Source organism: Hermetia illucens, chromosome 6 (genome assembly GCF_905115235.1).
Source record: "Hermetia illucens chromosome 6, iHerIll2.2.curated.20191125, whole genome shotgun sequence".
NCBI lineage: Eukaryota > Metazoa > Arthropoda > Insecta > Diptera > Stratiomyidae > Hermetia > Hermetia illucens.
The window spans coordinates 92,004,867-92,017,882 of NC_051854.1; the positions used below are offsets into that span (position 1 = coordinate 92,004,867).

General features: G+C 43.8%; 1 protein-coding gene across 1 annotated transcript; it reads left to right on the forward strand.

Annotated features, from left to right (window-relative positions):
* Nucleotides 1-3,920: 3,920 nt before the first annotated feature.
* On the forward strand, nucleotides 3,921-10,970 carry LOC119660477 (myogenesis-regulating glycosidase-like). Its single transcript, XM_038069068.1, has 4 exons — nucleotides 3,921-4,115; nucleotides 8,999-10,074; nucleotides 10,148-10,670; nucleotides 10,749-10,970. Exons 1-4 carry the CDS (start codon nucleotides 3,959-3,961, stop codon nucleotides 10,937-10,939), a joined length of 1,947 nt encoding a protein of 648 aa, XP_037924996.1. The 5' UTR covers nucleotides 3,921-3,958; the 3' UTR covers nucleotides 10,940-10,970.
* Nucleotides 10,971-13,016: the final 2,046 nt, after the last annotated feature.

Here is a 13,016-nt window from a genome sequence, read left to right on the forward strand (position 1 = left end):
TCAAGGACTGGTATTGTTCGCTGATTAATACTAGATCAGCCATCTGTTCGACAAATGGCTGCCAAAGACAATTCATGTGTTTACCGTGCATTGCCTTCGACCTCGATTTATCGATCCGCTCTTTGTCCGACTTCACCCCACTCAGAGGATTGAAAGACCGATCCGTCAAGTTGAGAGGAGTCAGTCCCAAGTCTACCTTACAGATAGTCGCATGCAAGCGACTCATCTGCTTTTTGCTGTAAAAATAAACACATAGTGAGTCGACTTGGCGATGATGTTGTGCCGCTACGTCAACCACGCCTCTACCTCCGATATCATTAGGCAGGTTCATCGGCTCCACGGCAGAGTTTGGATGGTGCATTCGAAATTTGGACATAGTAGTCCGTGCATTAGCACAGCATAGATTCACTTAATTAAAGGTGCACCAACACCATGCTTTTTGACAGAATCACAAAGTTTTGGGAAGGGCGGACAGTCAAACGCCCTTCAATGTCCACGAACACCCCCATCGCGAGCTTGCCTTTCAGAGTTGCGTCCTCTATCTTTGAAACCAAAGAGTGAAGACCAGACTTACTGGACTTTCCACGTTGGTAAGCATGCTGGTTTTCATTTAGTGGGTGCAACCTTAGCGCCTTCTCGCGAATGTGACGCTCAACGAGTCTCTCCAGACATTACAGTGAAAATGATTTTAAGCTGATTTGCCTGAAGTTTTTCTGGATTTGAATAGTCATCTTTCCCAGAGCTATGTATGAAGACCACTTTAATCTCCTGCCAAGAGGAACCTACGTAGCCCAGAGTAAGACATCTCCGAAAAATATTTCTTAGAAGTCGCTATAAGTGCTCTAAAACCTACCTTTTAGCATCGTTGGGTTGACGCCATCCATGCCAGGTGCTTTGAAGTGTTCAAAAGCAGCACTCGCCTTTTCAATGGTAATAAACGCTCTCGCCGTGTTCCAATTCCCCTTGCAAAACCTTCATGTTGAAAGGTTTGCAGAAACCGCCACTTCTCTTCCTTCCACTTCTGAGACGTGTTCTTCCGGGTGTACTTCCAAGAGAGTCTATATAGACTCAACTCTGGAGTTCGTAAAAGTGCCATCCAGTTTTCTAAGAGAGTCCAACCTGGCCGACTCATCCTTATTAAGGACTCTGCCCGACCTGGAAGTCTCACTTTCACCTTCCAGTTCCTCACAGCCTGCTCCAAAAGAGTCTCGTTCCGAACTTTTTGCGATCCTCTTATATTCACGCTGTGAGTTCCGGAAGTTGAACCAGTATTCTTCCTTATTGTTTTGCAAGCACAATTTATAAGTCGTGTGGTTGATTTCTAGAGTTTTTGCAGTTCTTGGTTCCACCATGGAATCGTTTTACCGGACTGGCTTTGGGAAATTGGACAAGCCTTTTCAAAGCACTCTAAAAATGTGCGAATCGGAGTTTCCAATTGATTTTCTATCGCCAAAGGAGTTCTTGGTCTCCTAGGAAGCTCCACTTTGTCGGCAAGAAGTTCACTAAACTTTGTCCAATCCGTTTTCTAGGATTCCACCTTTGCATTGCAGATTATTCGCCTGCAATAGACTAAATTCTAAATAACGGTCCAGTCTCTAATCAATTATAACAAGTTTGAAGTGCAGATTGTTAGGTCAATTATTTCACTTCTTGCTAGCCCCACGAACGTAGGGGCGCTCCCTACACAGTGTCCGGGCTGCATGGATCTGATTCCTCTGGAACTAGACCAGTTGCGTCCACATCCCCAGCTTCCGTTTCTCCTATTTTTCCTGGCAGAAGCGAAGGAGAAGATTCTGACAGACAAACCGGTAGTCTCTTCTCCTTTACGGTTGAAGTTTGATTGGGTGTGGGTGTCATCGGTGAGAAACGGGACGTCATCGGTTCCAGTCACAATGGGATTCGACTTATTCTGCAAATCAAGGTGAAGCTTGATATAAGCAAGCAGCCGACAGATACCGAAAGTAACTCAACTAGACTTTCAACATAGCACTGCTGCGTCGGTAACAATCAGTCCACTCATCAAAGTTGAGTATGTGAACATAGTACTGATGCAGGAACCTTGGCTAGGGAATAGGTGATTGTAATAGTCAGACAGTAACGGTGATCTAAGAGTGAGACTTCATCTAGCACTCGCCAGTCTTTAATCAACTCTAACAACTTTGAAGTGAAGAAGACAATTCACTTTTTCTTTACCACACGAACATAGGGGCGCACCCTACGTTCGCCGTCATCAGACCGGCGGAAGTGATAAAATTAAACAACTTCTTTCCTCTAGGATTGCATTTGCTACTGTCCCAACAATTATGCTGAGCGTTCGCATTACAATCTATTAAGAGTTCAAGGCCAGGTTTGTGTCCTCTGCCGACACAAACACTAAAGGATCTGGTAGTGTATGCAGAATCACTACCAGATCCTTTAGTGCTTGTGTCGGCAGAGGACACAAACTATCATAGGGTAAGTAAGCAGAGGTAACTATGACGTTTCTCCTCTTACTATTAACCTGGTATTGTAAGTTGACCGCAACAAGGTCCTGGGAACAGAAAATATCTCAGCATGGTTGTCTCTAACAATTCTCACATCAGAGCCTAGGCTCTCGGTCTCGAGGATCTCTCATGGAAGAAGATCCTAGTCCCTTTGATCCAATACCACAGATTCTGTTAAAACAAATCCATGGCTCTTCAACCAGAAATATATAAGCACAGTCCTGCAACTTTGCCAGCCTTGTCCTCAGAAGATAGGAACAGGCTTTGATTAATTTGAGTAACTCTCATGTTTGTACCATAAGAGAAGTCTAATATGAAAATCCCCGCTAACTGAAAAGTCTGCTGCGTTCGGTGAGGATCTCACCGGGGCTACCAGTTTGTCCTCACCTTCTGTCGAAAGTTCCGCTTTCTTTCGTCCGATTTTTCTGGACATCGCTACACTTGGTGGTGTAGCAATGCCCATGACCTCATTCCTAAGAAACTTTGCCTTCTTTCGCAGTGCCTTCGGTTGCCGTCGGCTGAGAGCCCTCCCAGATTCACGGTATCCGGGCTGCATTCACATCACCAGCTCCCTTTCTTCCGCTTTTCCTGGTAGAGCAGGGGGAGAAGGTTTCGACGGCCAAACCTGTAGTCCCTTCTCCTTTGCAGCAAAAGTTTCCTTCCGCCGAGCCTTCTTCTCCCGTTTTTTGGTAGAGTTAGGCAACGGTGCCACCAACAGGCCGGCCGTAATCAGGTTTCGTGTTCCTCTCATTAAGGGAGTTGCTGTACTATCCTATCTGGCTGACCGCGCCGCAGACCCCGAGTGTAGGTTTTCCACTGAAGTGGAGAGCCTGTCCTCCACAGATTTTCCCGTGGAAGAACATGAATCTGGCCTCCAAGATCTCTGCCTTGGTCACGACCTGATTTCTGACTTCTTACCACTTGGAGAGTTCAATCCCTTGTTTGCATCTTCATGTGTTTTTGGACACCCTTAGTGTGGTAGTAAACTACCACAGGCTCCCCCCACTACGACAAAGTGGTGTCCATCAAGCATACTGTCCATATTGGTCGACCTGGTAGCTTACAGAGATCAAGGGATCAGATATTGACTATGTCGAGGAAAGGCGAATTTTATCTTGTATGAAGTTTTAAGCCTATTGAAATCGTCATCTTCGTTATAGATTCCCAAGTATGTACATCACAATTCAAAAAATCCATGACGATTTAGCAGACAAGTGTAGTAGTAGTTAGTATTGGTGGGAGATCTTGTATGAAAGTACTTTAATCCCCAAATCAACTGTCCAGTAATAGTCGACACTGAATAAACATAGTCAGTGGGATTATGATTTGTATTCATTGCTATCACATAATTAAGTCCAATATCAGCCTATCAATCACCTCAAGGGGTATAAAAACCGCGGATTAATCTGAAGATTCCACTAGTTCTGTTTAATATCTTTGATTGAGCGGTTCAGTATAAGAGTGATTTTTTTGCAATGAGTAGTGAAATTGTGTTCAAACTGTTGATAGGGATTGTCTCTATTGCACTAAGTGAATGTAGTACACCATCGTCGTCGTTCCAGTTCCCAAACAGTGGATTAAGTTTGCATTTTTTCGACCAAGTTAATGGAGTTGAATACAATATAGTTCGAGGTAAGTTTCATTGCCAACACACCTTTGAATCGAAAGATATCCATAATCCTGAGTGGTTTAGTGATTTCTTAATTAGTATCTCTATATTCTTGGCTTATCATATATCGGTTCTAAGACAGTGCAGTAACTAGACGCCACTCGTATAGCTCCCCGTCTCTGCAATTGAGCAAGGCGCATACAATGCACCTCCATGTCAAGGGCATCAGTCCATACCGAACTGATTGCATTGTTTCCATAAGGGGACGTCTCCTAGTAGATATAAGGCCCCCAACATTCGCCGTTAGCCAATTTAAAGCTGAGACTCCAGCTGCAGCCCTGTCCGCTGTTGCATTGATTTGCTCGAAGAGGCTCGTCTTCGTGTCGAGCATTGAACTAAGGTCTTTAATGGCTGGTTTTGACTCTATAGTCAACTCACCAATCGATATGGGATGCAGAGTCAGGATTTTCTTTCTGGTCTACTACTACTACATCAGTTATGAGGGGCATTATCCGTCGAGATTGTCGGCTGTGAGCCTCGGCTCGACGACCTCCATAACAGCATCCACTGTAGATCTCCTTGTCCTGAATTCGAATTGCCTTGGGTATAAGTCCCCGGCTAGGCAGATCGCTTCAGTGAGTCCACTCTTGATGAATTTTCCCGGCCGTGACAAGCATACACAGCGGTCAGTATGCAGACGGAAGTTCCAGGTCTACTTTACCTCAGCGCGAGTCCGGCCACCTTCCAGCGACAAGGGAAAGTGCCTTTCTTCAAGCAAGCGTTGAAGACCCCAAGCAGCCATTGACGGAACACCAGTTTGTAGACTTTCGACGGGATGCCATCAGGACCTGGCGCCTTTTTGTTTTTCATGGTGAGAACCGCTTCTGCGAGCTCTCTCTCTCATTGTGAAAAGGGGGCATTCCCCGACGCTTTCCGTGTTATTGTTATCAATCCGTACATGTCTGGGGAATAATGCCCGTACAATGCGGTCCATCTGGTCGGTATTTAGTATGCAGAGCTTTCGCAGAACCCCGATTTTCCGGGTAACAGGCTTATATCCAAGTCTCACGGGTCCTCATTCACCTCGATGACAAAGTTAGCATCAGTTGATGAACCACTTGGTGTAATTGGTTGCCTTCATTCGGCTGTAATTCCATCAGCTCCTGGCGACTTATGATTTTTAAGCCGATGAATGGCACAGACTGTTTCTTCTATGCTTGGTGGTGGCAGCATCTGTCCATCGTCTTCAGTTGGCGGAACCTCCAACTCGCTGATATTTTGGTTGTTGAGCAGTTCTCCAATAAGCCCATTCTGTCGGAAATCAGACCAGACCAGACAACGGAAGAATGCCGCATACCGAGTAATGTTGCATTCTCAAAGAACGCGGGCACGCGCAGAGACTTAACACGAACTCCGTCGAGCGGAGAAGTAACTTCACAGACGGAAAAAGGAAGCCTGGGAGAACCAACAAGTCTGTGAACTAGAAAAGTACCACTAACAAGTCAACAGGATGAAGCCTTGTACACCTCGATGCTCATCCTGCCGAGACAAAGAGGGAAATCTGATTTCCGACAGAATGGGCATATAAGAGCGATGGGTTGAGTACTTTGATGAGCTACTGAACAACCAGAACATCGGCGAGTTGGAGGTCCCGCCAACTGAAGACGACGGACAAATACTGCCACCACCAAGTTTAGTAGAAACAGTCCGTGCAATTCATCGGCTACAAAATCATAAGTCGCCAGGAGCCGATGGAATTACAGCCGAATTGGTTAAATATGGAGGCGACCAGTTACACCAAGTGGTTCATCAACTTGTGCTCAAGGTATGGGACAGCGAATCAACGCCTGACGATTGGCAACGAGGCATAATCTGTCTCATACATAAAAAGGGAGATATCACACAGTGCAGCAATTATAGAGGTATCACGTTGCTGAGTACCATCTATAAGATATTCTCCACTATCTTGCTAGGCCGGATAGCCCCATACGCCCAGAACATCATTGGCCCATACCAAAGAGGCTTCACTCCAGGCAAATCAGCAATAGATCAGATTTTCTCTCTGCGGTAAGCGATGGAAAAGCTGTTGGAATATGGACAACAGTTGCACCATCTATTCATCGACTTTAAAGCCGCTAATGATAGCATAGCCAGGGTAAAACTGTACACGGCCATGAGAGAATTCGGTATCCCAACGAAATTGATACATAAGACTGACTAGGTTGACCCTGACCAATGTGCGAGGCCAGATAAAAGCAGCAGGATCACTCTCAAGACCATTCGACATCAACAACGGTCTACGACAAGGGGATGCCCTATCATGCGTCCTCTTTAACCTGGTCCTCGAGAAAGTGATCCATGATGCTGAGGTGAATGCAAGAGGTACGATCCTCTTCAAGTCCACCCAACTACTGGCCTATGCTGACGATATCGACATCATGGGAAGAACCACCCGAGACGTACAAACTGCCTTCATCCAGGTCGAGCAGGCGGCAATCGGGGCGAGATCTTGGGCTGCACATCAATGAAGGCAAGACAAAATATATGGTGGCAACGTCAGCACCGAAGACGGATCAACCAACAACATCAAACCGCACTGGTCAAACACAAAGAAGAATAAGGATAGGAGAATACAACTTTGAGACCGTTGACAATTTCTCCTATCTAGGGTCGAAAATCACAACCGATAACAACTACGATGATGAAATGCGCGCACGGTTGTTGTCAGTCAACAGAGCCTATTTCAGCTTACAAAGACTGTTCCGCTCGAAACTTCTCACCATAGGGTCAAAGCTCTTACTGTACAAGACTATGATCTTGCCAATCCTCATGTATTCCTCGGAAACTTGGGTTCTTAGCAAGAAAAATTGCGAACTCTTGGTCGCGTTCGAGAGAAGAATCCTCCGAAGAATTTTTGGCCCCCTACATGAGGATGGACGTCTCCGTAGCCTACACAATGACGAAATCTATGAGCGATACCATGACCGTCCGGTTGTGGATAAAATCCGGCTCAATAGGTTACGGTGGGCGGGTCACTTAATCCGTATGGATGAAGATGATCCCACCCGGAAAGTCTATAAGGGCAATATCTATGGTAGAAAATGAAGACGAGGCAGACCCTGCCTAAGATGGAGCGATGGCGTGGGCCAGGATGCCAGACAGCTTTTAGGGATATCGAATTGGTGGACCTCGGCGCAAAACCGGGATGTCTGGAGTTCCTTATTAAGGCAGGCCTAGACCGGATACCGATTGTTGCGCCGTTGATGATGATGAAGAAACCTACTCCGAACACATGGTTTAGTGGATGGCTGCTATAATATATGGTGTACTGGCTTTTCTCGAGGAAACCGGTCCCTGTCCATCGCATCTCTTGCAACGCTGTTACATCAGCCTTATATTGGGGTAGCTGCTCAGCAGAATTCGGTCTGTACAGGGAGCACACGTTTCATGAGAAAATGCGCAGATCGTCAATCCGTTGTCGTTGCCGGGTTCGTCGTTGTAAAATCTATCCTGTCCGAGGCTCCTTCCGTGGCTTCGTAACATCGATTTTCCGTAGGGTTGTCAGCTCTACCCAATCCCCAACCTGGAAAATTAGTTGGTACATTTTGTCGCGCTTTTAGGGGCGGGAGACTCGCCTTCATCCTTCTCCGTCTGCAGCTTTTCATGTAGAAAGCACTCCCAGCGGTCACGACGTGCAGGTGGATATAGGGTTTGGTAGTAGAGCTGTTTGTGTTGGTTCAGCAGGCGTTTCCCAGGTTTTATGCTCCATCGTGGGTACCAATCCACGTTTCGCCCTGCGACCTATACTACCCTTTGACCAATTATGAGGATCAAACGTATTTTGTAACCATCGAAGAGATTCTGGCCAAGTGCAGAATTGATTCTCCATTCATGCGATACGCTGCACAGTATCCAGCATCCAAATTGCATCTTAAACGAAATTTATGAACGCATCAACAAAACGACATGTCCCCATCGAATATTTCAATTGAAAAGCATGCTGTGGAAGAAGCTCGCTCGGTTTAACACCTGGATCTTCCTGCCCCCTGGCAATAACTCTGCCGTGCTAATCTGCAACGGTCATCGTGAAGACATCCATGCTTACGGAGTGGGCATAGTGGAAATACGTCCTAGTTACATCTTGAAGACATCATCCACTATTTTCACGGCAAGTGCCCTAGTCACCAACAAAATCCATATTCAGGTAGCATACGCTAAACCCACCCAGCTGCTGCTCAATACCGTAGAAGACATTGCAAAAGTGCAGTTGATATACCAGGCCTTTGTTCATCCAGGAAACAGGGCGCCACTCCTTCTTGTTCTTAGCGCGGACACTATCCCACTGGCCATTTAACAGGCACCATTATTATCAGTGACAGCGAAGGGCCGAGCGCTAAGCGATTTAAATACTTTGGATCAATTCTGTTAACCTTGACTACATGTATTCCTTGTAATTGAAGGTTGCCAATAGATAATTTATTGCGGTGTCATCCACCTTATCCTCTTTTATGATTATGAGTGCTAGCAGACTATCACAATGAACGACGCCTCGCGGTGATGGAGGCAAAAATGTTCCGTTGGATCGGTGGCGTATTACGGTGAAGACATCGATAAGGGATTCTCTGGTTGTGGAAAAATTGCAGGAGAATCGCATTCGATGGTATGATCATGTAATTCGTGCTGACGGGAACTCACTAGCTAAGATTGGTTTAAACTTCGAAGTTGGTGGGAAATTGCCAAAGGGGCGGCCGAAATAACAATAGCTTGATATGCTACATAGATTATGATTTCAGTGGCTCTCCGCTATTCACAAAACTTTTTGCTTTTCCCTATTTTTTTCAGCTTTTTAACTTTCTTAACTTTTTAGGTCAGCTGTAATAATCTGCTCAAATCTTTATCGTTCTAGGTAATCAAATCCTGCAATCTTTCAAATTAGATAACCAATTCACGCGCTCAGACTTTCGACGAATTAGCGATGGGGTAATCCTTGTGGGAGCAGGTGGTAGACAACTTAAGATTCAGATTATTAAAGACACCCCCAACCTTTCAATATATAAAGTTTCGCGTAATGTTACAAAAGAAGATGCTCCACAAGATTGTCTAAATTTGGAAATTGGTCGAATTAGTTGGTATGGTGGTCCAGAGCAGTACTCGCAGTTTTGGCCTGTAGAAAAGTGCACGTTTGCCAACTACTCTTACGTTACGAAATTCACTAAATCTTCTGACAATTGTGCTATTGCTGAACGTTACTGGTTGAATTCCCGAGGCGTATTTATTTATATTGACGAAGATGTGCCTTTATTCTTGAATCAAAACGGTGAAGGTCATACTAACCAATTATGCTTCAATGCACTAAAGGCGTCTCCTTATGATGTCAATGGCGAGTTTTTCAACTTTGTCTATCAGATTGGGATTGCCCAGAATGTTCGTGAAGCCCATATGGCAGCTGTAACCAACTTCCTTCATAAGCCTTCAGGCGTTCCCGATGAACGAATGATTCGTTATCCTATTTGGTCTACATGGGCTCGATACAAGAAGGACATAGATGAGAAAGTGGTTCAAGAATTCTCTGATGAAATCCTTCAATATCAATTCGACAGTAGTCAACTGGAAATTGATGATGATTGGGAAGAGTGCTACGGATCTTTGACATTCCGTAAATCGAAATTCTCCAATATAACTGCTACGACCGAAGAGTTGAAGGCAAGAGGATTCCGTGTGACATTGTGGATACATCCCTTCATTAATAAAGATTGCCAACCATGGTACGACGAAGCTAAACAAAATGGTTATTTGGTACTCGATCAATCTGGAAGTCCGGACACACAATGGTGGGATAGTGAAACTGGTGAGGCTGGTGCTATTGATTTTACTAAACCGGAGGCAGCTGAGTGGTTCAGCAATAGATTGAGAAAATTACAAACCGATGCGGGTATAGATAGCTTCAAATTCGATGCAGGAGAGAGTAGTTGGATTCCGAAGGTGAGTAAAGATATTTAAGTTGTCCTCCATCCCTTTGCTAGTGGCAGTCTCAAATCTAAATTTTTGTCAACAGGATCCTGTTCTTCAAGGTGATACCGCTTTAAGCCCAGATTCATTAACTGGTGCATATGTTCGCACCGTTGCTAAATTCGGATCAATGATTGAGGTTCGATCTGGAGAAGCAACTCAGGATGTTCCAGTGTTTCTACGAATGATCGATAAAGATTCGAATTGGAGCTGGAATAATGGATTACGAGCTGTTTTAACCACTTTACTTCAGATGAACCTTGCCGGTTATCCATTCGTTTTACCAGACATGATTGGTGGAAATGGATACTTTCAACTCCCAGATAAGGAACTATTCATTCGATGGCTCCAAGCAAATGTGTTCATGCCTAGTCTGCAATTTTCTTATGTTCCATGGGATTTCGATCAGGAAACTGTGAACATAAGTTTGACGATGACCCAGTTGCATGACAAATACACTGATTTGATCTTGAGACGTGCCAATATAGCTACAACACTAGGCGAACCTATAAATCCTCCATTATGGTGGGTTGATCCATACGATGTGGTTGCCCATCAGATTCATGATCGTAAGTACACATGACTTTAGGTCGCTTGATAGTGTCGAAATTCGAATGGTTTTCAGTTGAGTTACTTTTTTATGACAGAATTCATGCTTGGGAATGATGTGATTTCGGCTCCAATATTAGAGGAAGGACAAGAAGAACGTGATATATATCTACCAGTCGGAAAATGGCAAGATGGTAATACAGGAATTGTTTACGAAGGACCCAAATGGTTGATGAACTATAAGGCACCACTGAGTGTTCTGCCATATTTTATACATATTACTCCATAATTAAATTAATATAATTAAATTATGAAAAGATTAAGGATATTTCCTTTCCATTGTGATGTCAATTTGATAATTATTATGTTTACACTAATAAATAAACCTTCTTGGAGCCCGACCCTAAGGGGTACATCACTTTGCTATTTAAATTTTGAAAAATTTGGTTTAACCTTTGTCACTTTTGCAGTTTTGTCCTTGATCTCTAGACTAAGTGGTCACGGGGGAAAAGTAGGTGAAGCAGCAAGTTACCGAAAAGAAAGTCTTTTCACAAGAAAATAAAAGCGGCAAAGTGGAAACGATGCAGTGAGAGCAAGCTATGGTAAAAACCGCGGGAAGATATCAATGCTATGCCATGATGGATGAGAAAAGCATATGGCGATGCAAGCAACGCTACCATTCAAGTCTGACCAGATAGTGGCATACACTGACGATGTTAACATGTTGCTTCGATTTTCATAGTCTTGAATTTGCAAAGAAGCAACAACTTTGACGTATTATAACTTTGTTAGTAATAGCGTGACTTCCACTAAACTCGGTAAGATCATGCTTTATATTATAGCCCACATCACTAGGAATTTCGTGGTTTTAGGCTGAACTTAAGGGGGTTTTGCAGCCAATTACTGAACATTATAGTAATATACTATTATTAACTTAATTTGAAAGGATATTGGTACGGAAGGTATTTCTGACTCTAGCCAACATATAGTGGCAGTCTCTTGATTCCTTCAAATATTTCGGTTGAGAAATTTCGGAGAATGGCCCCCTTAAAGAAATGATCACTTTCAACCCCCCGCCCCGCAACTCCCGCCTTTCCAAAAAATGACAAAAATAAGACCAGCCTAGGAAAATACTAACCGAGATCTTTTATTTGATACTCCACATGACTATATTTGGTGAAAAAAATGTACACCCCCCTTTTTAATGAATGGGGACCTCCCCTTAAATTTGACATAACAGGATGCAACTTACTGTATGCGTGAGCGTTCACAGTTCGCACCTTTTTGACCAAATTTGGTATTAATCGCTGCTACAGTCTCCGAGAAAAATGCGTGTGACGGACAGACAGACCGACAGTAAACCGACTTTAACAAGGTTTCGTTTTACACAAAACCTTAAATATAGCTGGGGAGAAGTAGATTCTTCATGAATGGAATTTTAATATTTCACTCGAATTAATTACGACGCTAATTATGACGTCAGCCTCTTATTTGTATGGCTTTGCAAGCCGTAAAATCCCGCGGAATTGCTAATTTTGAACTGCTATAACTATGGCGTTAGTGGTCAAATTTCCATGAAATTGCGAGCAAGTGTATACGACATATTGTCCTCAATGCTGATGCGAAATTTGGAAGTCCTAGGATGAATTTAAGAGGGGTTTTCTAACCAATTTCTAAAAGTTGGTAATATACTATTAGTAAGTTTATTTGAACAGATATCGGAATGGGACATATTTTCAGGCCTAAAATTCATCGAAGCGCATCACCCTGATTTTTTTCGAATTTTTGGGTTGGGTAGTCTCCGAAAATGAGTCCTGTCTCACTTTAGGTGTGCACATTTTGACTCCTTACTCATGCACTTTGCAATTCACGTCAAAACTAATGTCAGTTTCGGAAAGTAATAATCGAGACCTTTCATTTGATACCCTACACGACTATATCCGGTGAACAAATTTTTAAATCCCCCCTTTGCATATATGGGGAGCCCTCCTTTAAACTCCACCGAAATTTACGTCACTCGCTGTAAGCGTGGGATTTCGTAGTTCCCATTTCTCCAGCAAATTTCGTTCGGATCGGTTTAGCCGTTTTGGAGAAAAGTGCGTGTGACAGACAGACAGTGAATCGTTTTTAATAAGGTTTTGTTTTACACAAAACCTTAAAAAGGACCCCGTCACATAGAATATTATTATTGGTGAAAACAAATTTAGGAAGTAAGCTATGAAAGGCTTCAATTGAAATTGACGAAATACAGGAAGCAACGTGTCTACAAAATGATTACCGACCTGGGCTATGTTATGAGAGCGAAGGGTGGACTTTAAGTCAGGTAACAACGAAAATACTGAACACCTTTTAAAGGAAGATCCCTC